Below are 26,495 nucleotides of genomic sequence, written 5' to 3' on the forward strand. Positions count from 1 at the left end.
GGTCTGCTTCGTTCCCTCCCTCCCTGCAAATCGAGGGGAAGCGGCACCCGCAGGGCCGCGCATTTCCTTCCGCCGGAGGTTGTGACCAGCTCCTGGTTACTGTTTCCCTTGGCCGGGAAAGGCCTGGAGACGGTCCGTGGCTGTCTTGCCCCTCCCATCTGCAGCGACACCCCCGCAGGCTTAATTTGTGTGTGTGTGCGTGTAACCCGTGCGTGGTGCACCCCTTCCCAGTGGCTCCCCACCCCTCCGCGGACCCGGCGGCGATTAGAAACATTTCGGCCTCTTAAAATACAAACCGAATAAAAGCCCTCCGCAGTCCGAGTCGCGCCTTCACAGCTCAGTAGTACAGAAAGGGGGGTGGGGGTTGGGGTGGGGTGGGTGGCCTCCTGTCCAGAGATGGGGGCCGCGGTGGCAGCCGGCAAAGGGACGATTCTCCAGTTCCGGGACCTGCTGCTCCAGTCTCATCAGCAGGATAAAAAAAAGGACAGCCCTTGGAAGGGGGGGGGCAAGAGGGCAGGTCCCTTGTTGCGCTGCTCTGGCCCACCCTTGCTCGGCAGACGCGAGGACCCCCACCCCCACCCCCACCCCCGATCCCTGCAAGGGGAAGAGAGCAGGGAGACGCCACCGAGGTCCCAGGCGGATTTCCAGTCGCTTGCAGGGGAGGGTGGCGGTTTCCCCTCTCTCCGCCCCCCTCTCTTTGGTAAGATGCCCCGTTCCTTCGGCCCCTTTCATCTCATCCGGTTCTGTCTCATCAGTGGCACGATGCAGGAGGGGGGCCAGCCTTCCCCAAGAAGGGGTGTTTCAAGAGTTCAGTGGCCGTGGCCCTCTGGCCGGATCTCTGACCAGCAAGCGGTCCAGGAAGCCCTTCAAGGAAGGAGACACCTGCGGAGGAAGGAAAAGCAGCCTGGGTTACTGGGGTGGGAGAAGGGGGGCAGCGTTCCCTAAGGTGGCTGAACCTCTCTCTGTCCTGGAGTCTGAAGAACATAAGAGAAGCCACGTTGAATCAGGCCAATGGCCCCTCCTGGCCGACACTCTGTGTCTCAGAAGAACATAAGAGAAGCCATGTTGGATCAGGCCAGTGGCCCCTCCAGTCCAACACTCTGTGTCACAGAAGAACATAAGAGAAGCCACGTTGGATCAGGCCAGTGACCCCTCCAGTCCAACACTGTGTGTCACAGAAGAACATAAGAGAAGCCCTGTTGGATCAGGCCAGTGGCCCCTCCAGTACAACACTCTGTGTCACAGAAGAACATAAGAGAAGCCACGTTGGATCAGGCCAGTGACCCCTCCAGTCCAACACTCTGTGTCACAGAAGAACATAACAGAAGCCCTGTTGGATCAGGCCAGTGGCCCCTCCAGTCCAACACTGTGTGTCACAGAAGAACATAAGAGAAGCCATGTTGGATCAGGCCAATGGCCCCTCCAGTCCAACACTGTGTGTCACAGAAGAACATAAGAGAAGCCCTGTTGGATCAGGCCAGTGGCCCCTCCAGTCCAACACTCTGTCACAGAAGAACATAAGAGAAGCCATGTTGGATCAGGCCAGTGGCCCATCCAGTCCAACACTCTGTGTCACACTTAAGAACCTGAGAAGCCCTGTTGGATCAGGCCAGTGGCCCCTCCAGTCCAACACTCTGTGTCACAGAAGAATAAGAGAAGCCCTGTTGGATCAGGCCAATGGCGCATCCAGTTCAACACTCTGTGTCACACTTAAGAATATAAGAGAAGCCCTGTTGGATCAGGCCAGTGGCCCCTCCAGTCCAACACTGTGTGTCACAGAAGAACATAAGAGAAGCCATGTTGGATCAGGCCAGTGGCCCCTCCAGTCCAACACTGTGTGTCACAGAAGAACATAAGAGAAGCCATGTTGGATCAGGCCAATGGCCCCTCCAGTCCAACACTCTGTGTCACAGAAGAACATAAGAGAAGCCACGTTGGATCAGGCCAATGGCCCCTCCAGTCCAACACTCTGTGTCACAGAAGAACATAAGAGAAGCCACGTTGAATCAGGCCAATGGCCCCTCCAGTCCAACACTCTGTCACACAGTGGCCAAAAAATCCAGGTGCCATCAGGAGGTCCACCAGTGGGGCCAGGACACTAGGAGCCCTCCCACTGTGCCCCCCCAAGCACCAAGAACACAGAGCATCCCTGCCCCAGACAGAGAGTTCCAACAGTACACTGTGGCTAAAAGCCACTGATGGACCTCTGCTCCAGATGTTTCTCCAATCCCCTCTTGAAGACTTCATAGGCAGACTTTCTGGGAAAGCTTTTCTGACAAGCCACGAATTCTTCCAGTAGGCGAGGACCCAAGAGTGAGACGTCCTACGGCTCCCACCCGGCACGTCTCTTAAACATCCGCTTTGGGCCTGTCTAGTTATTCAGTCTTTTTTGGGGGGAAAGTAATTACTCATATCAATTTTGCATTAGAATATTCATTGATCTTTGAGCATGCTCAGAAATAACGTGGAAGTATTCTTTGCTATGACTGTTCCTTTCAATGTGTTCCAGATGGCATTGTGAACTGTTATCGAGAACACCTGGCGCTCCCTTTAAAGGGGGTCGTGGGGGGTAGATGGGATGACGCAATCGGAGGACCACGCCCCAGCTGAAATCATTACACGGAATGCTGTGCATTTCGTAAGCACAGGAAAAGATACGCAATTTCTGTTGCCTGGTTTACAGAGTGTTCGCCTGGAACAAAACCTAAGCAGGTCTCTTCTTTGAGAAAGCAGGTGGGAAATGTGTCTGGAATAAACTGCCATTCACATCAGAGAAAGGAGAAAGATCTCCGTGGCGAAGAAAAAGAATTCTGCGGACTAAAACCGAACACTGAGGAGTTGTTCCTAATAGTGTGATTTGGAATCCTAGAATCATAAAGTTGGCAGCGACCTCTAGTCCAACCCCATGCACGATGCAGGAAACTCACAACACCTCCCCCAAAATTCACAGGATCCTCAATGCTATCAGATGGCCATCCAGCCTCTGTTTAAAAACCTCCAAGGAAGGAGAGTCCACCACCTCCCAAGGAGGAAGCCTGTTCCACTGAGGAATCGCTCTAATGGTCAGGAAGTTTTTCATAATGTTGAGCCAGAAGCTCTTTTGATTTAATTTCAACCCACTGGTTCTGGTCCTACCTTCCGGGGCCACAGAAAACAATTCCACCCCATCCTCTACAGGACAGCCCTTCAAGTACTTGAAGATGGTGATCCTATCACCTCTCAGCCACCTCCTCTCCAGGCTAAAAATCCCCAGCTCCTTCAACCTTTCCTCATAGGTCTCCAGACCCCTCACCTTCTTCATCACGGAACTCATTAGCATATGCTGTCCCCTCCACTGGCCAAAAGCGACCTGGCATGAGAAAGCAGATCCCCAGGCGAGAGAGAGGCCTGCTGGGGCTGGCTAGAGATCCAGCCAGCAAAAGCAGGCCTCACTTGCCTGGGGCTCTCCTGGGCCACCCCCAGTCAAAAGGCCAGCAAGCCACCTGCTGCTCAAAATCACATCAGAAGTGGAGAAAGGGTGGGGGTGCGGGCTTCTCCAGGAAATAATGAGGGCTGCTGGGGGCGTGGCAAAGCCCCTGGCGGCTGGCTGGCTGCCCGCTCTCCTAATCCAGGGATTGTTATACAGCTGCACCTCCTATTCAATGGACATGGGAGGTGAGGAGGAGGAGGGGGAACCCTCAGAAAGGTTCAGGAGCTGTGCCTGATTGTGGTGAACATTAATTCGTAATAACATAATAATCTGGATTTTATGGACAGCGTTGGGGCACAGTTCTTTCGGATAATTGCTGATAGTCAACGCGAACAGACTCTCCGTGCCTTTGCTGTTGCTAAAAGACTCGTATCACAGCCCTAGAAATGCTTGAGCGTATGCGATATGGAAGACAACTGCCCACGGACATCCTTTGAGATAGCTGGAAAGCTTTCACAGAAGAGCCAGAATCGAGTCCAGCAGCACCTCGGAGACCAGCCAAGGTTTTCGGGGCAGGAGGTCTGGAGAGTCAACACTCCCTTGGTCAAACGTGAGTAGAAAAGGGACAAATGGAGCTGGGATTCTCGACACCTCCTACCCTGAAACTCTTCTTGGTTTTAATTCATAATGAAACAGAACAGCCTCGCCCAAGGAGGGACGCGGGCCGAGAGGAGGGCTTATGGGAAGCCCCTGGCGAGGGAGCTGGGCCCTCTCCCGCCCGGACCTGATCCTTCCTCTTCCAATCCCCTCTCGAAGCTGTCTGTGCTTGTAGCCACCACCACCTCCTGTGGCAGTGAATTCCATGTGTTAATCCCCCTTCGGGTGAAGAAGGATTTCCTATTATCCATTCTAACCCGACTGCTCATCAATTTCATCGAATGCCCACGAGTTCTTGTATTGTGAGAAAGGGAGAAAAGGACTTCTTTCTCTACTTTCTCCATCCCAGGCATAATCTTGTCAACCTCTATCATGTCACCCCGCAGTCGACGTTTCTCCAAGCTAAAGAGCCCCAAGCGTTTTAACCTTTCTTCATAGGGAAAGTGTTCCAAACCTTTAATCATTCTAGTTGCCCTTTTCTGCAACGGGTTCTGGAAACCAATAATCAAGACCAACAAGGAAGTGGTATAATTCACCCTGCTTGAATGACCCAGGCGGGCACGCGTCATTGCAGAAGGCCAACCACAACTTCCCATTCACTCAGGAACCCAGTAGCTGGCGGAAGCGGCATTCTCTGGCTGGGGGCAGGAGCCTCGCATGCCATCTCCTTTCCTCACGTGATTCCAGCTCAAGTCCACCCAAATGCCCAGCCCAGGGATGCTGGGATGAAGGCAGCAGCTCCTCCCCCTGAGATCTCCTCCCCAGGTGGAGGCCCTGGTGGAACAATCGATGGTGGATCCAGAAGGCTCACGGCCAAGCCATCGGGCGCCTCTGGAGCTCAGCTCTGACCATCACACCCCCCCTGCCATGCTGGGAATTATTAGGAAGGGAACTGAAAACAAATCAGCCAGTATCATAATGCCCCTGTATAAATCGATGGTGCGGTCTCATTTGGAGTACTTTGTGCAGTTCTGGTCACAGCACCTCAAAAAGGATATTATAGCATTGGAAAAAGTGCAGAAGGTGGTGGCTGCTACAAGCATAGCCAGCTTCAAGAGGGGGTTAGATAAAAATATGGAGCAGGGGTCCATCAGTGGCTATTAGCCACAGTATATATATGTATTGGCCACTGCGTGACAGTGTTGGACTGGATGGGCCACTGGCCTGACCCAACATGGCTTCTCTTATGTTCTTCTGTGACACAGAGTGTTGGACTGGAGGGGCCATTGGCCTGACCCAACATGGCTTCTCTTATGTTCTTCTGTGACACAGAGTGTTGGACTGGAGGGGCCACTGGCCTGATCCAACATGGCTTCTCTTATGTTCTTCTGTGACACAGAGTGTTGGACTGGAGGGGCCATTGGTCTGATCCAACATGGCTTCTCTTATGTTCTTCTGTGACACAGAATGTTGGACTGAAGGGGCCACTGGCCTGACCCAACATGGCTTCTCTTATGTTCTTCTGTGACACAGAGTGTTGGACTGGAGGGGCCACTGGCCTGACCCAACATGGCTTCTCTTATGTTCTTCTGTGACACAGAGTGTTGGACTGGAGGGGCCATTGGCCTGACCCAACATGGCTTCTCTTATGTTCTTATGCCCCACCTGGAGGGCAGACGTTCTTTAGCTAGGGCGGATGGTCCCCTCACCAGCCCTTCAGGGTGCCCCCTCCTCTCACCTCCCTCACCAGCAACCGTGGGCTATTTGCAGAGCTGCTGCAGCCTTTGGCCCACCAACACTGGGAGGAGGGCAGGAAGTGCTGCCTCAGGGCTTAGTTCTCATGGCCCTTTCCTACAAGCCTCTTTAGTGTCAGTCAGCAATTTTTCTCCAGGCCACTTTGGCCAGGGATCCTGGAGGGTTTTTTGCCATCCACTGGGCATGCAGCAGGGGTCCTGGGGGGAGCGTGGGGAGGGAGGTATTTGTGAGTTTTCTACATTGTGCAAGGGGTTGGACTAGATGACCCTGGAGGTCCCTTCCAGAGCCAGTTTGGTGAAGTGTAAGGACTCTTATCTGGGAGAACCAGGTTTGATTTCCCACTCCTCCATTTGCAGCAGCTGGAATGGCCTTGGCTCAGCCATAGCTCTGGCAGAGGTTGTCCTTGAAAGTGCAGCTGCTGTGGGAACTCTCTCAGCCCCACCCACCTCACAGGGTGTCTGTTGTAAGGGGAGAAGATACAGGAGATTTTAACCACTCTGAGACTCTGAGATTCACAGTGGGGGGTGGTCTATATATTAGAGAGCCAGTGTGGTGTAGTGGTTAAGTGCGCAGACTCTTATCTGGGAGAACCAGGTTTGATTCCCCACTCCTCCACTTGCAGCTGCTGGAATGGCCTTGGCTCAGCCAGAGCTCTTGCAGGAGTTGTCCTTGAAAGGGCAGCTTCTGGGAGAGCCCTCTCAGCTCCACCTGCCCCACAGGATGTCTGTTGTAGGGGAGGAAGGAAAGAATATTGTAGGCCGCTCTGAGACTCTGTCCTAGAAAGGGCAGCTTCTGGGAGAGCTCTCTCAGCCCCACCCACCTCACAGGGTGTGTGTGTGGGGGAGGAAGGGAAGGATATTGTAGGCCGATCTGAGACTCTGTCCTGGGAGAGCTCTCTCAGCCCCACCTGCCTCACAGGGTGTCTGTTGTGGGGGAGGAAGGGAAGGATATTGTAGGCTGCTCTGAGACGCTGTACTTGAAAGGGCAGCTTCTGGGAGAGCTCTCTCAGCCCCACCACCGGGGCCCGGGTCTCCCCAAGGCAGCGAGGAAAAAGAGGGAGCAGAAAAGAGGTTTACCTTGTGCACGTTTTTCAGCTTGGGGGGCAGGTTGTCTCGGATCATCTTCATTGCCTTCAGGGGGGGCTCGTTGAAATAGGGGGGCTCCCCGTCGACCATCTCGATCACCATCACGCCCAGGGACCAGATGTCCACCTGAGGAAGGAGCACAGACGTGAGGGAAGGCGGCCCATGCTCTCTCTCTCTCTCTACCAAGAGCACAGACTGAGTGCCAGCGTGGAGGGGAAGCAGCAGTGTCTTTCTTGGCTTTTCGGAAGGCCTGGGATGGGCAACCAAAGCAGAGACGAGGACCCTGAAGACATCAGCAACGCCTCAGAGAGGACTTGCTCTTGCTGGGGTGAACCTGGGGCAGTTACGGAAATGTCCCCTCCCCCGTCAAGTCCAAATCAGCCCTCCAGGATCCCAGAAAAAGGGCCTTCTTTGCCCTGCTTTCAGAAGCACATCAGAAGAGCCCTGCTGGATCAGACCAATGGCCTGTCAGGTTTAGGTTCCTAGACAATCAGCTGCCACCAGGAAGCCCGTGAACTTCCAAGACCTTTGGGAGACGTCACAGACCGCCGCTTCCCAGCCTGTGGGTCAGGACCCAAAAAGTGGGTCACAAAGCCCCTGAGAGTGGGCCAGCTACCCCTAACGGCCACCGATGTACCCTCTAAGCTGAGTTAGTGTGAGCTAGCTCGCAGTTTTTTAGCCTCCAACTCACACTAATTTATGCAGACGCTCACAGCTTTAATGCCGGTAGCTCACAAAGCAGAACTTTTGCTCACAAGACTCCGCAGCTGAGAGGGAGCATTGGTGGCCACCCCAGCCTTGTCCGTTGCTCTCTTCTGTATGTTGGAAACCGAGAGCTGACTCTGGAAATGGTATCTTCCATTTCATAGGTTAGTTGGCATTTTTTTCTTCTCTGCATAAACGTGTTGATCAAATAAAACACGTCACTAGAATAGGTTTCTTAGACTCTTAGGGGAGATTAGAGGGAACAGCGGAGAAGGAGAGGGGCGTCAAAGGCTGGAGTGAGACCTCTCAGTGAGGGCACTGGGGCTGGTTTGACCCGTGAAGTCATGGGAAAAAAAGCTTTTAACAGACCCCAAACTCCTGTTTTGCTCTCCCCCCTCCCCACGAACTGCAGTGTCCTGAAGTCACTCTCTTCTCTCCCCTCCTGCCTTCGGTTTTTGAGTGTGAAGTTTATCAAAAGGGTCATGCTGGCCCCATTAAGACTTGGCTTGAAATAAAAGTACTCTGCATTTGGGGGTTCCTCCTGAAAAATGATTTTAGCACTGTTTTCATGTACAAATAGATAGAACAAGACCTGCCATCTTCATTTTACAGGAAGGGGGAGCAAATCGTGGAAACTAAAATTTCTCTCCATTATTTATATCTATAGACACTTGTTGGTTTGGGAGTTTTACATCGGTTTTGTAATTGGGGTTGAAATTACCCCCAGGGAAAATCAGTGTTTGCAATCTGAATTGTTGTGTTATACAATAGCAGGAAAAAGCCCTGCGTTAGCGCTTTGTCAAAGCTTCCCTTATGTTTCTAAAGGTAAAGGTGGTCCCCTGTGCAAGCACCAGTCGTTTCCGACTCTGGGGTGACGTCGCATTATGACATTTTCATGGCAGACTTTTTGTTACGGGGTGGTTTGCCCTTGCCTTCCCCAGTCATCTACACTCTTCCCCGCAGCAAGTTGGAGACTCATTTCACCAACTTTGGAAGGACAGAAGGCTGAGTCAACCTGGAGCTGACGACCTGAACCCAGCTTCCGCTGGAACTGAACTCAGGTTGTGAGCAGCGCTTCAACTGCAGTGCTGCAGCTTCACCACTCTGCAACACGGGGCTGCTCTTCTGTTTCTAGCCACAAGGAAAACTCAAACCGAACTGCATTGCAATTTTGAAAAAAGGGGTGATTCTATCCCTCTGCAAGACGAGCTGGGATGTGTCTTGGAGGTATCGTTTGACCATCACATTTTCCCAGACATGATGGAGCCATTCAGCCTCAAACTTTCGATGACCTCTGGCCATCAGATTGTTTCCCTCTGTTGCGCAAAGCCCAAAATAAGAACATAAGAGAAGCCATGTTGGATCAGGCCAATGGCCCATCCAGTCCAACACTCTGTATCACAGTGGCCAAATATATATTTTGCTACCATATATATACACATACACACACTGTGGCTAATAGCCACAGATGGACCTCTGCTCCATATTTTTATCTAACCCCCTCTTGAAGCTGGCTATGCTTGTAGCTGCTACCACCTCCTGTGGCAGTGAATTCCACATGTTAATCACACTTTGGGTGAAGAAGTACCTCCTTTTATCCGTTCTAACCTGACTGCTCAGCAATTTCATTGAATGCCCACGAGTTCTTGTATTGTGAGAAAGGGAGAAAAGTACTTCTTTCTCTACCTTCTCCATCCCAGGCATAATCTTGTCAACCTCTATCATGTCACCTCGCAGTCGACGTTTCTCCAAGCTAAAGAGCTCCAAGTGTTTTAACCTTTCTTCATAGGGAAAGTGTTCCAAACCTTTAATCATTCTAGTTGCCCTTTTCTGCACTTTTTCCAATGCTACAATATCCTTTTTGAGGTGCGGCGACCAGAATTACACTGCAATTTTGAACAGGGTCATTCTATCCCCCTGCAAGACAAGTCACTTTTTTTGTTACTGATTTTTCCACACTGCGCTGTTGTGATTGTGACTTCTTTCTTTCTTTCTTTCTTTCTTTCTTTCTTTCTTTCTTTCTTTCTTTCTTTCTTTCTTTCTTTCTTTCTTTCTTTCTTTCTTTCTTTCTTTCTTTCTTTCTTATATATATATATATTTTATTCATTCCACATTTCTCTCCCACCCTCCCCACCAAAGCAGGCTCAGGGCGGCAACAACATCGGCTATCAGCAATAGAACAATAAAACAATAAAAAGTTACAATAATCAGTTAAAATTAAAGACTTTGCAATTTAAATTATTAATACAATTTTAAAGCAACAGTTTTGGTGCTAGTGCCATACATGCTATGATGCTAAACGCTATATACTATATACTTTGCGGAACTGGGCTAGATCCCGCAAGGCTTAAAAATAAACAGTTTTACAGATTTCAAACTGCGTCTTATGCTTTAAAAACGGTGGGGTCAATTTGACCCCATTTACGTTTCAGCGGGGTTTCGTCGTTTTTCAATGAGGGGAAGGGTACTTTGGACTCTGATTCCAAATTTTACTCGTCTTCATCCTGCATTGCGCTAGAGAAAGTTGTAACTGAGGCCTAATTTGTTTTCTCAGTAGCTAATGCCATGCTTGAGAGAGCTATCAGGGTCCCAATACTTTTTGCTGCAATACAACTGGGTCTCTTTGACCCCTATGCCCAAGGCAGTAGGGCTGTTTTGTGGCAGGGACATGCAAAGGCTGGGCACGTCAGAATGACACTCGCTTGGGGTTCATGGTGGAGGCAGCTGTGACCTTTGTGTGATTAATTTACTGTAGTTGATTTCTAGCCTTCCTTCCTCCGCAAACAGGCTCAGGCCAAATAACAACAACAGATGGCAGTCAAACACTCAAACAGATTAATACACTCCACCCCACCCCGGGCAGGGCCTTTGCATCGAATGCAACAATAGATGTTATCATAATACCACCTCTGTTAAAATAATACAGAGGAGCAGGACAAGGAAGAAAGCGTGCAAGGAGAGTCCAGAAGACAGCCAGTTTGGTGAACTGGTTATACCCCACCCTTCTCCCTGAAGAAGAAGAATTTGGATTTATATCCCGCCCTATACTCTGAATTCCTGCTGGAATAATGGCCTTGAATCAGCCAGAGCTCTGGTGGACGTCTGAGTCTCTGGTTCAGTTTGGTGTAGTGGATAAGTGCACGGACTCTTATCTGGGAGAACCGGGTTTGATTCCCCACTCCTCCACTTGCACCTGCTGATATGGCCTTGGGTCAGCCATAGCTTTCATAGAAGCTATCCTTGAAAGGGCAGTTGCTGTAAAAGCACTCTCAGCCCCAACTACCTCACAGCGTGTTTGTTGGGGGGGGGGGGAAGGTAGAGGAGATTGTGACCGCTCTGAGATTCAGAGTATAGGGCGGGATATAAATCCAAATTCTTCTTCAGGGAGAAGGGTGGGGTATAAATCTGCAATTCTTCTTCCTCCTCCTCCTCAACGCAAGGCCTGGTGGAACAGCTCCCTTTTACAGGCCCTGTGGAATTGCATTAAGCAGTGCCCAGATCTCACTTGGAAGAGTATTCCACCAGGCCAGTGCCACAGCTGAAAAGACACTGGCTCTGGATAAGGCTAAACGCATATCTTCCAAGCCAAGGATCACCAGAAGACCTGCTGAATGTAAAGCGCTCTGTGGGGGACATACCAGGAGAGAGAGTCTTTTAGATACGTGAGTCCCAGACTGCACAGGGCCCTTGAAGGCCAAAACCCAAACCCTGAACTTAATCGGGTCCTCCTCCTGGAGCCCATACAGCTGGCAGAGCACCGGTTTAAGGTGGGCTCTCAGTGATGCTTGTTGAGTTTCTCCAAAACATCTGGCGTGGAAAATGGAATGCTGAACTTTATGGGGGCCAAGGGCACAGCGTGGCAGGGGCACAAAAAAAAACCCCTCTGGGGCCAGCCTTGGGTGGATCACCACGCCAAGTAAATTTGGACTTGCGGGCCGCCACACCAAGGAGGCTGGGAACTGCTCTCTGTGCGTCTCCCTGCAAAAACCACAGGCCATCCGCCAAGCAACTGTTCCTCCTTAGTCAGTCCACCACAATCCAGAATCCCTCTGAAATGCTGGACAAGCGGGATGAGCCGGGATCCCACCCAGCCCTGTACCCTCCACCAGGCAGGCGCCACACCACACGTCACAGCCCTGCCTCTCTCAGCCCCCCTCTGCCCCCAAGGCCCTGTGCCCTCTTACCTCTGGGCCGTAGGGCAATCGGGAGATGAGCTCCGGAGCCATCCAGTAAGGCGTCCCAACCAGGGACTTGCGTCGCGGCACCTCCTTGTTCACTTGAGCGCAGAACCCAAAGTCAGAGAGCTTGACCTGCCAGGGAGCAGAGAGGAGCAGAATTCCACAGGGGGGCCACACAAGGCTGGCTCTCGGGGGATTTATTTATTTTTTTACCTTACATTTTGTATGCCGCCCACTCCGCAGACGGACTCTGGGCAGCTCACAGGCATAATATGAACACATGAAGCTGCCTTCTACTGAATCAGACCCTCTTTGGTCCATCAAAGTCAGTCTTGTCTACTCAGACGGGCAGCAGCTCTCCAGGGTCTCCAGAGGAGGTTTTTCAGGCCTCCTTGCCTGGACCCTTTTGAGTTGGAGATGCCGGGGATTGAACCTGGGACCTTCTGCTTACCAAGCAGATGCTCTACCACGGAGCCACTGTCCCTCCCCAAAGAGTTGTGAACCTATGAAGCTGCCTTCTACTGAATCAGACCCCCCCCTGGGTCCATCAAAGTCAGTCTTGTCTACTCAGACTGGCAGCGGCTCTCCAGGGTCTCGAGCGGAGGTTTTTCACGCCTACTTGCCTGGACCCTTTTCAGCTGGAGATGCTGGGGATTGAACCTGGGACCTTCTAATTACCAAGCAGATGCTCTACCACGGAGCCACTGTCCCTCCCCAAAGAGTTGTGAACCTATGAAGCTGCCTTCTACTGAATCAGACCCTCGGTCCATCAAAGTCAGTATTGGCTACTCAGACTGGCAGCGGCTCTCCAGGGTCTCAAGCGGAGGTTTTTCACACCTCTTTGCCTGGACCCTTTTGAGTTGGAGATGCCGGGGATTGAACCTGGGACCTTCTGCTTACCAAGCAGATGCTCTACCACTGAGCCACCGTCCCTCCCCAATATAATGATAATGATACTTTATGATTATAAAATCAACACATATAAGCAATTTATAACTTAAAACTTTAAAACTGGCGCTATAACATTTCGTACAAAGGCGGTCCAGCTTCATTTCAGCTCTTAATTCCCTGCATAGCTCTATTTTGTGTCATATAGATGGAGGATAGTATTCAGCAGCAAAGCAGGGGCAGCTCCTTGCGCGTTAAGTTACTGTAGGCCTGCCGGAAAAGGTCAGTTTTACAGGCCCTGCGGAATTGGGAGAGATCCCGCAGGGCTCTTGTGGCCTCTGGGAGTGTGTTCCATGAATTAGGGGCCGCCACAGAGAAGGCCGCTGCCCGTGCAGTGCATAATCTGGCCTCCCTTGGTTCGGGGATGGATAACAGATGTTGACTTCCTGAACGCAGTGCTATTGGGAAAGGCAGTCCCTAAGATAGACAGGTCACTGGCCATATAGGGTAGGGGTGGCCAACGGTAGCTCTCCACATGTTTTTTGCCTACAACTCCCATCAGCCTCAGCCAGCATGGCCAATGGCTGGGGCTGATGGGAGTTGTAAGCAAAAAACAACTGGAGAGCTACCTTTGGCCACCCCTGATATAGGGCTTTAAAGGTCAATACCAACTCTTTGAAGCAGATTTGGTAAACTATAGGCAGCCAGTGCACCTCTCTCAGAACCGGTTGAATGTGCTCCCACCGAGGGAGCCCCATTAACACCCACACTCCAGCGTTCTGCGCTAGCTGCAGTCTCTGTCAGAGTCAAGGGCAGCCCCATGTAGAGGGCGATACAGTAGTCTATCCTCGAGGTGACCGTGGCGTGGATCACCATGGCTAAGTCATTTAAAGCATCATTTCCAGTCCTGACACTGCAAGCCAGCTTTGCTCTTTTAAAAAATAAAAAAGCAACTAGAGGGAGGCAAAATGCTACATCGTGTTAATTCCAAACCCAATCTAAATCAAGCATTGACTCAGCAAGCTGTCTGTTTGGCTGGATGTGGTGCAGCCGCATCTCTGATAGGCAAACGAGATCAAGGTTTCTGGCATCGGCAGTTTGCCGTTCGGGACACGAGGCAAGAACTCTACAGAGGGCACCCATGCCAAAAGCCTTCGCAGGACCTTCCAACAGAGCTTGGACTCAAAAAGTAAATGCCGGATGGCAGCTTTATCCACTGTATTAGCATGTAATTGCTTCGGATCTTCCTTCCAGTGGATGAAGGAGCATCTGAGATGCAAAAGCCACTCTCCAAACAAAGTTCGAAGGAGGGTGGAGAGCATATGAAACCTCTGGGGAGAGTTCTCCCCCCAACTGTGCTTCACTGCATAGCAACCTGTTTTCTTATAACAGAGAACATAAGAACACGAGAGAAGCCATGTTGGATCAGGCCAATGGCCCCTCCAGTCCAACACTCTGTGTCACAGAAGAACATGAGAGAAGCCCTGTTGGATCAGGCCAATGGCCCCTCCAGTCCAACACTCTGTGTCACAGAAGAACATGAGAGAAGCCCTGTTGGATCAGGCCAGTGGCCTATCCAGTCCAACACTCTGTGTCACACAGTGGCCAAAAACACTTGGCAAGTGCCAGGGAAGGCTCAGTGGGCAGTGTAGGGCACCGTGCTGGGGATCTCCGGCCTGTGGGTCCATGGCGGACACACCCTCCATGGCGGTGCAAAAGACACAGGTGATTCCAGCCACAAAGGATGCAGGGAACCTCCAAGCCAACAGGTGGCTGGGCTTCAGAGGCCTTCCTTTCCTTCCTGGGAAAAATAATTCCAGAGGGACAACTGCAAAACCAAAGTAGAACACTGTGGGAGCCCTGAAGGGCAAACGTCTCCTTCTCCCAGCACGAACTTTCATGGTCTGGAACCCTGCTTGTTCTTGGAAGAAGACTCTCAGCCTCGCCTCTACACCCCCTTCCCCTCCCTCAGCTCCAGGTCAGCAGCAGCAGCTGGGGACATCCGTGACTCACCCGGCCATCATGCGTGAGCAGGATGGAGTCGCTCTTGATATCTCGGTGGATCACTCCCTGGGCGTGGAGGACAGCGAGCGCCTTCAGGACAGAGAGGCAGACGGCTGCAATCTGCTCTTCATTCATCCTGGAAGAGGAACGGGAAACCCAGCATCAGAGAGCCAGTTTGCGGTAGTGGTGAAGTGTGCAGACTCTTATCCAGGAGAACCAGATTTGATTCCCCACTCCGCCACTTGCAGCTGCTGGAATGGCCTTGGGTCAGCCAGAGCTCTCTTATCTGGGAGAACCGGGTTTGATTCCCCACTCCGCCACTTGCAGCTGCTGGAATGGCCTTGGGTCAGCCAGAGCTCTCTTATCTGGGAGAACCGGGTTTGATTCCCCACTCCGCCACTTGCAGCTGCTGGAATGGCCTTGGGTCAGCCAGAGCTCTCTTATCTGGGAGAACCGGGTTTGATTCCCCACTGCTCCACTTGCACCTGCTAGAATGGCCTTGGGTCAGCCAGAGCTCTCTTATCTGAGAGAACCGGGTTTGATTCCCCACTCCTCCACTTGCACCTGCTGGAATGGCCTTGGGTCAGCCAGAGCTCTCTTATCTGGGAGAACTGGGTTTGATTCCCCACTCCTCCACTTGCACCTGCTGGAATGGCCTTGGGTTAGCTGTAGCTCTCATAGGAGTTGTCCTTGAAAGGGCAGCTGCTGTGAGAGCCCTCTCACCCCACCCACCTCACAGGGTGTCTGTTGTGGGGCGGGGGGAGAAGGTAAAGGAGATTGTGACCATTCTGAGACTCAAGAGTACAGGGCAGGATATAAATCCTATATCTCCTTCTTATCACCACTGCAAGCAGCCTCCCTGTTCCTTCCAGGCAGTTGCAGAAGCACCCTTGGGGGGCGGGAGAGATGCAGCTTGCAGCCATCTGAGAACCAGATCCCCAAACAGCAGGCAAAACCTCCGGGATGCCGGCACAGAAGGTGTCTCCCTCCTAGGCCTGCTTGAATTGCTCCTGGGAAAAGCTTAGCCCTGGGAGGGATCAGACCCCCGATTCCCTCAGCGCCGCACCTGGTGTGTGTGACGATATCGGTCAAGGCGCCTCCCTCCAGGAACTCCATGACGACCCACAGCTCATCACCCACCAGGTAGCTGTTGTACATCTCCACCACGTTCTCATGCTGGTAGTCTCTCATGATCACCACCTGGAAGAGGGGGAAAGGGTGAGTGGAGCTGCCGGGCGAGGGGGGGGAAAGATTCAAACTCAGCATAGTTTGGCAATGAGCACGGAGAGCCCTGAGTAACGTTCCCTCTAAGCTGAGTTAGCGTGAGCTAAAAAGGTAAAAAGTCAAGGTAGTCCCCTGTGCAAGCACCAGTCACTTCCGACTCTGGGGTGATGTCACATCACAACGTTTTCACAGCAGACTTGCTCTTGCCTTCCCCAGTCATCTCCACTTTCCCCCCAGCAAGCTGGGGACTCCTTTGACTGACCTCGGAAGGACGGAAGGCTGAGTCAACCTAGAGCCGGCGACCTGAACCAGCTTCCGCCGGGATCGAACTCAGGTCATGAGCAGAGGACTCCGACTGCAGTACTGCAGCTTTGCCGCTCTGCGCCACAGGGCTCCTCTAGTGCCAAAGAGCTCAGCGTTTTTTAGCCTCCAGCTCACACATTTTAGTCTGAGCTCAGGAAAAAATGGCCCCAGAGCAAACTCATTTATGCAGCGGCTCACAGCTTTAATGCCAGTAGCACACAAAGTAGAACTTTTGCTCACAAGACTCCGCAGCATAGAGGGAACATTGCCTCTGAGGGCCCTAAATGGACAGGAAGGCAGGAGACAAATGTTCGGAATCCAGGGTCCCCGATACTGTGCCCCTCAACACCTTTCCTGGTGCCCAGGTACGGCTCTTGCCCAGCAGGGCTTCTGATTCCCACTGGAAAGCTGACTGGCAAAAAGCACCCAAAGGGAAAAGAACACAGCTGCCTGAAAAGGAGGATTCCCAGATCTGCCCTCTTCCTCCTCTTTGCCCGCCACCTTCCAGCCAGTTCACACAAACTAAGCAAAGGACTAGCGCGACAACATTTCGATGCCTTCCAGAGCAACCCAGCTACAGGTGCACCACGACACAGATGCCCACTGGGAAGTTTCCCCAAAGCATCAGTATTATTTGAAGACCTTTCTGGTGGCAGCTCACGGGACAACAAGCACCGAGGCCTCTTTCCACCTACACACGCTTCCACCATCAACACCCCGTTTCTGCTAAGAATGCGCAGGTCCCACCTCTTTCACCCATCATGCCAAGAAGGAATTTCTTTTAGATCAGCTTCCAAAGTGGGGCAAAGCCTACCAAGTGACAGAAAAAGCTTGTCTCAGTCCAGACTGGACTGAACTCTGGGAACAAACATAAGAATGTAAGAGGAGCTGTGTTGGATCATGGCAATGGCCTATCCAGCCCAACAACCTGTGTCCCACAGTGGCCAAAACCCAGGTGCCATCAGGAGGTCAACCACTGGGGCCAGAACTCCAGAAGCCCTCCCACTCTTGTCCTCCAAGCATCACTGCCCCAGACATAAGAACATAAGAGAAACCATGTTGGATCAGGCCAATGGCCCATCCAGCCCAACACTTTGTGTCACACAGTGGCCAAAACCCAGGTGCCATCTGGAGGTCCATCAGTGAGGTCAGAACTCCAGAAGCCCTCCCACTCTGGCCCCCCAAGCACCAAGAAGACAGAGCATCACTGCCCCAGACATAAGAACATAAGAGAAGCCCTGTTGGATCAGGCCAATGGCCCCTCCAGTCCAACACTCTGTGTCACATAAGAACATAAGAGAAACCATGTTGGATCAGGCCAGTGGCCCATCCAGTCCAACACTCTGTGTCACAGAAGAACATAAGAGAAGCCATGTTGGATCAGGCCAGTGGCCCATCCAGTCCAACACTCTGTGTCACAGAAGAACATAAGAGAAGCCATGTTGGATCAGGCCAGTGGCCCTTCCAGTCCAACACTCTGTGTCACAGAAGAACATAAGAGAAACCATGTTGGATCAGGCCAATGGCCCATCCAGCCCAACATTTTGTGTCACACAGTGGCCAAAAGCCAGGTGCTGTCTGGAGGTCCATCAGTGAGGCCAGAACTCCAGAAGCCCTCCCACTCTGGCCCCCCAAGCACCAAGAAGACAGAGCATCACTAGACATAAGAGAAACCATGTTGGATCAGGCCAATGGACCATCCAGCCCAACATTTTGTGTCACACAGTGGCCAGAACCCAGGTGCCGTCTGGAGGTCCATCAGTGAGGCCAGAACTCCAGAAGCCCCCCCACTCTGGCCCCCCAAGCACCAAGAAGACAGAGCATCACTGCTCTAGACATAAGAACATTGGATCAAGCCAGTGGGGCCAGACAGAAACTGCATAGGGGCAGCAAGACCCCAATGTGGGCCACGTGTGTGGCTGAGGCTGCAGGGGAGGGGGGGGACACCCAGGAGGAGGTGAATGAATGAAGGCCCCTCCCCTTGCCGCCCACCTCGTTGAAGAGCAGCTCCCGCCGCTGCTGCTTCCGCAGGTCCATCTTCTTGACGGCCACCAGCTTCCCGGAGCTCTTGATGGTGGCGATGCAGACGATGCCCGTGGAGCCTTCTCCGATCTTGATGAAGTTGTCCAGGTAGCTCCGGGGGTCGCCGGGGTCCACCACCATCTGCAGGGCCGCCCGGAACTGCTCATGCGAGACACGCTGGGGCTCGCGCTGCGGGGAGCGGGGTTGATGCTGCTGTGGGGCCGGGGGAGGAGGGAGCGGGGGCTGGTGCGGTGGAGCCGGCTGCGGCTGCTGCGAATAGGAGGGCGGAGGGGCGGGCTGGGGGGTGTGTAACAGATGGGGGTCAGAGGCGTGCTGGGGGAGTCCGGCGGGAGGGGGCTCTGCGTTTCTGGATCTCAGGGGGCCTGACGGCGGGACCCTCGAGGACCCGCTGTGTTCGCCTATGGGGCCGTTGGAGGTGCTTTCCTGGGGCTTCCCGGCTCTGTGCTCCCCCTAAGGAGAAAAGGAAACAAAAAAGGAGAGTTACCCCAAGGGGGAATCCCATGGTATAGGCCGCTGGGGCTGGACTGGGGGCTTGTTCTGCAGGCATGGGAGATGCGAGGATCTCTGAGCCTCTCTAAGAGCAAGGCTGGATGGATACATCCCCGGGGGGTGGGGTTGTCCGGGCACCCATCAGCCGCCTGAAATATCTTTCCTTAAAGCAGTAGACAGGGTGCACCTTTAAGACCAACTAAGTTTTATTCGAGAGGGAAGCTTTCGTGTGCTCTTCAGCAGACTTCAGCAGACAAAATGGGAATGGCGAGGGGCAGTTCTTAATGTAAGTGGGCTCATGGGAATGTTTCTGGCAGATTAAAAGAATCACAAATAGGGGTCTGTGTTTGTCAGTGTTAGGACAAAGCAGGGCTGAAGCAACACTGGAGGGTGACAGAAAGCAGACTGCCGTCGTAGGTGCGAAGTGCTTAAGAGGCGCTTAAGAGCATACGAAAGCTTCCATTCTGAATAAAACTTAGTCTACTGCTTGGGGAGGGATGGTGGCTCAGTGGTAGAGCATCTGCTTGGGAAGCAGAAGGTCCCAGGTTCAATCCCTGGCATCTCCAAAAAAAGGGTCCAGGCAAATAGGTGTGAAAAACCTCAGCTTAAGACCCTGGAGAGCCGCTGCCAGTCTGAGTAGACAATACTGACTTTGATGGACCAAAGAGGGTCTGATTCAGTAGAAGGCAGCTTCATATGCTCATATGCTTTGCTCTATTGCGTCAGACCAACACGGCTGCCTACTGGGATCTACCTTCCCTTAAAAGTTTGAGACAGGGAAGCAATACATTGACACCGGCCCTTGAATCTGCCTTGCACCGAACCAGACCCTCAGTCCATCAAGAGCAGTCTTGTCTACTCAGACCGACAGCAGCTCTCCGGGGTCTCAGGCAGAAAAGGGTCTTTCCCATCCCCTTCTGCCTGGCTCTTTTAACTGGAGATGCTGCCGGGGACTGGGCCAAGGGCCTTCTGCATGCCAAGCAGATGCTCTCCTCTCTGCAGGGTCTTAGGCAGAGGTCTTTCCCATCACCTCCTGCCTGGTCCTTTTTAACTGGAGATGCTGATGGGGATTGAACCGGGGACCTTCTGCATGCCAAGCAGAGGCTCTATTGCTGAATCACTGCCCCTCCCCTCTCCTTGAAACGCACAATTGCTTTTCCAGCCCCAACAATGTGGGAGAGTAGTGACACACTGAATTCCCCTGTGAGCAGGTCTGTGGTAAAAAACAAAACACCTCCAGAACTTGTGGAAGCGACAAGCTATGAAGAGGCGCAAGAGGTTCTCCTGCATGGGTCTGTCTTAGACAGCCTTGGTCTATCAGTCCCAGAATTGTCTACTCTTACACGAACTTTTATGAAGCTGCCTTCTACTGAATCAGACCCTCTTTGGTCCATCAAAGTCAGTCTTGTCTACTCAAGACTGGCAGTGGCTCTCCAGAGTCTCAAGCTGAGGTTCTTCACGCCTACTTGCCTGGACCCTTTTGAGTTGGAGATGCCGGGGATTGAACCTGGGACCTTCTGCTTACCAAGCAGATGCTCTACCACGGAGCCACTGTCCCTCCCCAAAGAGCTGTGAACCTATGAAGCTGCCTTCTACTGAATCAGACCCTCTTTGGTCCATCAAAGTCAGTCTTGTCTACTCAAGACTGGCAGCGGCTCTCCAGGGTCTCAAGCTGAGGTCTTTCACGCCTATTTGCCTGGACCCTTTTTAGCTGGAGATGCAAAAGCTCTACCACTGAGCCACTGTCCCTCCCCTCTTGACTGGCAGCCGCTCTCTGGGAACCCACGGCAAGGTCTTTCCCGGCCTTCCAGCCTCTCCGCCGGAGACCCAAAGGTCAGAACCTCCTGCGTGACAAGCTGAGTTCCGGCCCCTCCCAGCTGCCACACCTGCAGGTCAAACCGGGCCTTACCTGACCAGCAGCACCATAATGGGAGGGGAGGTTCCATTTTCATTCCCTCCACCCCCCCCCCCCCCAGGGAAAAAGGCAGATGGAAGAATATGCACACGAGCAGAGTGAGAGATGAGCTGGATGTGAAGAGAACTTGCAACTAAAGAAGGTGGTGGTGGGGGGTGCGCTTGGAGGAAGCAGAAAGGTACCGAGGTGAAAAGGTGTGAGGAAAAGATCCCGAAAGTGGCTCCAAGCACCTGGCAGCTGTAACGTGGACTCCCTTATGGAGAAGGCTTCCAGCTTCCAGAGTCAAACTAGCCGTTCTACAGGGCAGAGAGGAGAAGCGTCTGGACAGGAGAAGGCAGGGCAGAAGGCTGTTAAAAGAGTGGACACGCAGGGAGCACAGAGGAGAAAAGCGGGAGAGACGGCCAGTCCTTCAGGAAGCCAACAGAAGCACAGGAGCGGCTCAGGTGAGTGGAGGCAAGAGACGGCGGCAGGACAAAAAGGAGAGGCAAGGAGACCGGCCTTGGATAGAACGTAGCAGGAGGCACAGCGAGGAGCTGTGGCGGAAGGGGTGCCGCTCAAGAAATGTGGCCACAGAACACAGAGGAAGCAGAAAGAGTGAGACACAGTGAAGACACGGCCCCGAGGAGGACACAGAGCCCTGCTTGAGAGGCTAGAGAAACAGTTCTTCCACTGCTGGTGAGCTCAAGGACTGGGAAGGCAAGAAGTCCACGGCCGCCACCACGGCAAGCCTAAAGAGGACCAGGCGGAAAACGTTTACCTGAGAGCCCCGGACAGGATCGGTGTCAGCTCGTGGATACGTGTTAAAAGGACGCCCAGTCTGCTGTGCCGTTTTCATGACCCCCTCAGAGATGGGGATGTTCGGGCTCCGGATATTTGGTCCTGAAAGAGGCCGCTTTTCCCGGGGGGACTGTGGGCTGGTCGCTCCCGTGTATGTAGATTTGGGTCTTTTCTCAGGGCCGTCAGCACGCTCCCTCCTGACCACGCGGTCGGATGGCTCCTTTTCCCACGAGGGCTCCTTTCTCCCATCCCGCTCGTGGGCTCTGTGCCTGCCATCCGAGGAGACCTTGTGGTACTCAGGAGGGGGTGGCCGGTGGCTGGGGGGCTGGTGAGCTTTGCCTGGGGGCTCCTGCCCCCGGGGGTGCTGCCCCCCGGCAGTCCTGTTCTCCCTGCTTCTCTCTCTGCCGTGCTCCTGCTCATTCCGGGAGGTGTGACGGCTCCGTTCCTTGCGCTCTCGGCTCCGGCTCCCCTCCTCGCTGGGGGGCGGCGGGGGCCGCGGCTTGAGCCAAGCCTCGCTTAGGCCGTTCTCTTGGTACAGCTGTTCGTGCCGGGCCGGGAGGGGAGGGCTGTCCCTGCGCAGGGAATTGGAGCGCGACACGGACATGTTCTCAAACTCATCCAGCAGCCAGGCCAGGGAGCCATCTTTGGCAGTTCTGTTCCCTCGCACGATGGTCTTTACACACCGGGGGGGCACCAGAAAATGGCGGCGGGGGGAGCGGGAGGGATGAGACGGTACGACACACACACACAGACAAACAAACAAACAAAAAAAAAGATAAGCAACGTAAAATGGGAGGGGGGGGGAAGAAATTAAGATGCTTGGTAAGTGCTTGACATGACCGCAGCAGCCTTGGCATTTGCACACACAACGAAACAGAAAGGCAAGCCATGAGGAGGTGTGGGGGGAGGCAGGCAAGCAGGCATTCACACACTGGAGAAGCAGGGCCTTTGAGCAGCGCCCTCTGGCCCACGATAATTATTTATATCACACCAGCAATGTTCGTGACACTCTACAGCAGGGGTGTCCAATGGTAGCTCTCCAGATGTTTTTTTTTGCCTACAACTCCCATCAGCCCCAGCCATTGGCCGTGCTGGCTTGGTCTGATGGGAGTTGTAGGCAAAAAAAAAAAAACCATCTGGAGAGCTACCGTTGGCCGCCCCTGCTCTACAGGACGGAAGATGACCTCTTCACCTATACGGCCCCATTCCAACCTGCATACTCTTTAATGACCAATGCCTGTACAAAAATGATAACTTGCCTCTGTGGAACAGGGGGAGAAGGGAAACCAAAAAGGTTCCTTGCTTTTCTGTCTGAACAAGCAAGACTCTTCCCCCCCCCCCAACACCCCCTCCCCCAATGTGCGATCAGATTTATCATACTTTGGTTCCACATATTTTAGATATTGGATTTATATTTTAAGTATTGCCTCTCATAGCCAGCAGATGGCGCCTCAGTTGTAGGCTGAAGTCAGATCTCAAACCGCTGGCACCGGATGGAAGAACAAAAACAGAAGCCTGCTGGAACTCTAAATTCTAATCACGCTTGTTCCTAAGTTTGAGTCCAGTGGCACCTTTAAGACCAATTAAGACCAATTAAAAATTAAGTTTTATTTTTGCTGTAAGCTGTCCTGTGCACGCACATCTGCCAGGAATAAAGCGCGGTTGGTCTTAAAAGGTGCCAGTGGACTCAACCTACGTTCTGCTGCTGTAGACCAACATGGCTATCCATCTGAACGTTTATTCTAGTTTGAATGACAGAGACGCTGACCTGGAAAAGCCCCCCCCCCCGATTTGTGCACACCTTGCTCACTGAGATCAATGCAATTTTAACTCTTCTCATTTGACAGTGCTTGCCCCCACCCCTTGAGCCTCTAACCAAAAATCTTACACTCCCCCATCTCTCCAAGGTTCACACCCACGTCCCAGTTTGGTGTGGAGCCAGTTTCGTGCAGTGGTTAAGCGTGCAGACTCTAATCCGGCAGAACCGGGCTTGATTCCCCACTCCTCCACATGCACCTGCTGGAGTGACCTTGGGTCAGCCATAACTGTCTCAGAGCTGTTCTGCTTAAGAGCGGTTCTGGGAGAGCTCTCTCAGCCCCACCTACCTCACAGGGTGTCTGTTGTAGGGACGGGAAGGGAAAGGAGATTGTAAGCCATTCTGAAACTCCAAGTGAAGGAAAGGAAAGGTCCCCTGTGCAAGCACCAGTCGTTTCCGACTTTGGGGTGACGTCGCATCACGTTTTCATGACAGACTTTTTTTACGGGGGTTTGCCATTGCCTTCCCCAGTCCTCTACACTCCCCCCCCCCAGCAAGCTGGGGACTCATTTCACCGACCTCGGAAGGATGGAAGGCTGAGTCAACCTCAAGCCAGCTACCTGAAAACCCAGCTTCCGCCAGGGATCGAACTCAGGTCGTGAGCAGAGTGGGGTATAAATGGAGTATAAGTGAAGGGTGGGGTATAAATCCAATCTCTTCTTCTACCCTCTCCCCCCGCCCCTCCACCACTGTTCTGCCTGACACACAGATCTCTTGGCAAGCTGCGAGCTCCGAAACACAACAGCCCACGAAGAGGCCTAGGCCTCCACAAGCAAGCGGCTCTGGCAAAACCCACCACACACAGGATGGTCAAAACCTCCTGAGCACGTTCGCCAGGCTGCAACTGAAGCAAGGCTTGACCCACAGGAGCGGCACACATTGCATCGAGATGCCCGGCCCGAGCAACTGCTGGATTGCACTAAGGGCGAGAGATGCCACAACTTCAGAACAGCACCAATGCAAGGAGCTTCTCTGGACACGCTGCGTCCGCTCTCCCATCCATGAGGCTTCACACAGTGCTTGACTTCCAAGACAGCCTCTCCTCTGCCTTAAAAGCCCTTCTTGCTACCTAAGTCGGGTGTGGTGGTGGTGGTGGTGGTGGATGGGACTACTCAGTGGCAAGAGAAAAAGAACGCTGGGCGTTTTGTTCAGCAGGTGCAAGAGCCCCCAGGACGCTCCCCCTTCTGTGAGTAGTTTTCAACTCAGCCCCTCTGTGAGAGCTGAAGAACCCCAAAGAACTTCCTGTTGGAAACAGAATCCTAGAGTTGGAAGGGATCTCCAGGGTCATCTAGTCCAACCCCCTGCACAATGCAGGAAACTCACAAACACCTCCCCCTAAATTAACAGGATCTTCACTGCTGTCAGATGGCCATCAAGCCTCTGTTGAAAAACCTCCAAGGAAGGAGAGCCCACCACCTCCTGAAGAATCATAGAATCATAGAGTTGGAAGAGACCTCTAGGGTCATCTAGTCCAACCCCCTGCACAATGCAGGAAACTCACAAACGCCTCCCCCTAAATTCACAGGATCCTCAATGCTGTCAGATGGCCATCTAGACTCTGTTTAAAAACCTCCAAGGAAGGAGAGCCCACCACCTCCCAAGGAGGAAGCCTGTTCCACTGAGGAGCCGCTCTAATGGCCAGTAAGTTCTTCCTAATGTTGAGCTGGAAACTCTTTTGATTTAATTTCAACCCATTGGTTCTGGTCCTTCCTTCTGGGGCACAGAAAACAAATCCACACCATCCTCCATAGGACAGCCCTTCAAGTACTTGAAGATGGTGATCCTATCACCTCTCAGCCGCCTCCTCTCCAGGCTAAACATCCCCAGCTCCTTCAACCTTTCCTCATAGGACTTGGTCTCCAGACCCCTCACCATCTTCGTCGCCCTCCTCTGGATCCGTTCCAGCCTATCTTTATCCCTAAAACGTGGTGCCCAAAACTGAACACAAGACTCCAGGTGAGAGCAGAGCAAAGCGATACCATCCCTTCATGTGATCTGGACACTGTATTTCTGTTGATACAGTCCAAAATTGCATTTGCCTTTTTAGCCACCACATCACACTGTTGACTCATGTTCAACGTATGGTCCAGTAAGACTCCTACACATGCTAGTGGAGGTTGCGGGAAACTGAGAGCCAGTTTGGTGTAGTGGTTAAGTGTGCGGACTCTTATCTGGGAGAACCGGGTTTGATTCCCCCCTCCTCCACTTGCAGCTGCTGGAATGGCCTTGGGTCAGCCAGAGCTCTCTTATCTGGGAGAACCGGGTTTGATTCCCCACTCCTTCACTTGCAGCTGCTGGAATGGCCTTGGGTCAGCCAGAGCTCTCTTATCTGGGTGAACCAGGTTTGATTCCCCACTCCTCCACTCACAGCTGCTGGAAGGGCCTTGGGTCAGCCAGAGCTCTCTTATCTGGGAGAACCGGGTTTGATTCCCCACTCCTTCACTTGCAGCTGCTGGAATGGCCTTGGGTTAGCCATAACTATCGCAGGAGTTGTCCTTGAAAGGGCAGCTGCTGTGAGAGCCGTCTCAGCCCCACCCACCTCACAGGGTGTCTGTTGTAGGGGGAGAAGACATAGGAGATTGTAAGCTGTTCTGAGTCTCTGATTCAGGGAGTAGGGCGGGGTATAAATCTGCAATTCTTCTTCTTCTTGACATGTTCCAGGGACTCTCTCTCTCTCTCTGTCAGTGATTAAACACACAGAGAACAGCCCCTTAAAGACACCTGGCACTTGCTGCAGGAGACAGAACTCATGTTCTCATGCCAGAATCAAGGACAGCACTTCAGTCTGGGAATGAAGAATTTAAATGCTTCTCCAGAAATAACATTCTCTGTACACACAGCACCAGCTTGTCAGGAACAACAGCGCAGCTAGCCTTTTTCCCGACATGCGGATTGTTCCTTATGCAAACGTGAAAATCCACCACGGATCTCCTTGCAGCCTGAGCTGGAACAGTCCGTTCATTAAAGCGAGGCTTGAGCCGGGAGCATCGCAAAGACCAACCAGATTTTCGGGATATGAGCTTTGACTCCCAAAAGGTCCTGGACACAAAATCCGGCTGCTCTCCCAGAGAGCAACATGGCTGCCCTCTGAAACGTCCCCCGTTTATTAGGGGATTTTGTTGACTCCTGACAGCATCACTTGGATGGCTGGGCAAAGGAGGGTCTGCAGAGACAAAATGGAGGCGGTTCTGTTTCTGGCACGGTCCCGACGCCAGCTACCCACTCGGAACGTTTTAATAGGCAAGAGCTGATCCCCTTCACCCCCTTGCTTGCAGAGAGCACAGCCCCACACTGCGAGACTTCTTTC

At 52.8% G+C, this 26,495-nt stretch overlaps 1 protein-coding gene across 1 annotated transcript in view; it reads right to left on the reverse strand.

Annotated features, from left to right (window-relative positions):
* Positions 1-786: 786 nt before the first annotated feature.
* The window catches only part of LOC132586226 (serine/threonine-protein kinase PAK 4-like), a 77,854-nt gene continuing 52,145 nt past the window's right edge, over positions 787-26,495 (reverse strand). The window contains exons 3-9 of the mRNA XM_060258224.1: positions 21,353-22,045; positions 18,141-18,641; positions 15,688-15,821; positions 14,631-14,757; positions 11,736-11,861; positions 6,838-6,972; positions 787-882 (exon numbers count right to left, since the gene is read on the reverse strand). Coding sequence (XP_060114207.1) covers positions 802-882; positions 6,838-6,972; positions 11,736-11,861; positions 14,631-14,757; positions 15,688-15,821; positions 18,141-18,641; positions 21,353-22,045 — 1,797 coding nt within the window. The 3' untranslated portion in view covers positions 787-801. The remainder of the gene's footprint in view (positions 883-6,837; positions 6,973-11,735; positions 11,862-14,630; positions 14,758-15,687; positions 15,822-18,140; positions 18,642-21,352; positions 22,046-26,495) is intronic.

The sequence above is a fragment of the Heteronotia binoei genome, chromosome 17 (genome assembly GCF_032191835.1).
Source record: "Heteronotia binoei isolate CCM8104 ecotype False Entrance Well chromosome 17, APGP_CSIRO_Hbin_v1, whole genome shotgun sequence".
NCBI classification, from domain to species: Eukaryota; Metazoa; Chordata; class Lepidosauria; order Squamata; family Gekkonidae; genus Heteronotia; species Heteronotia binoei.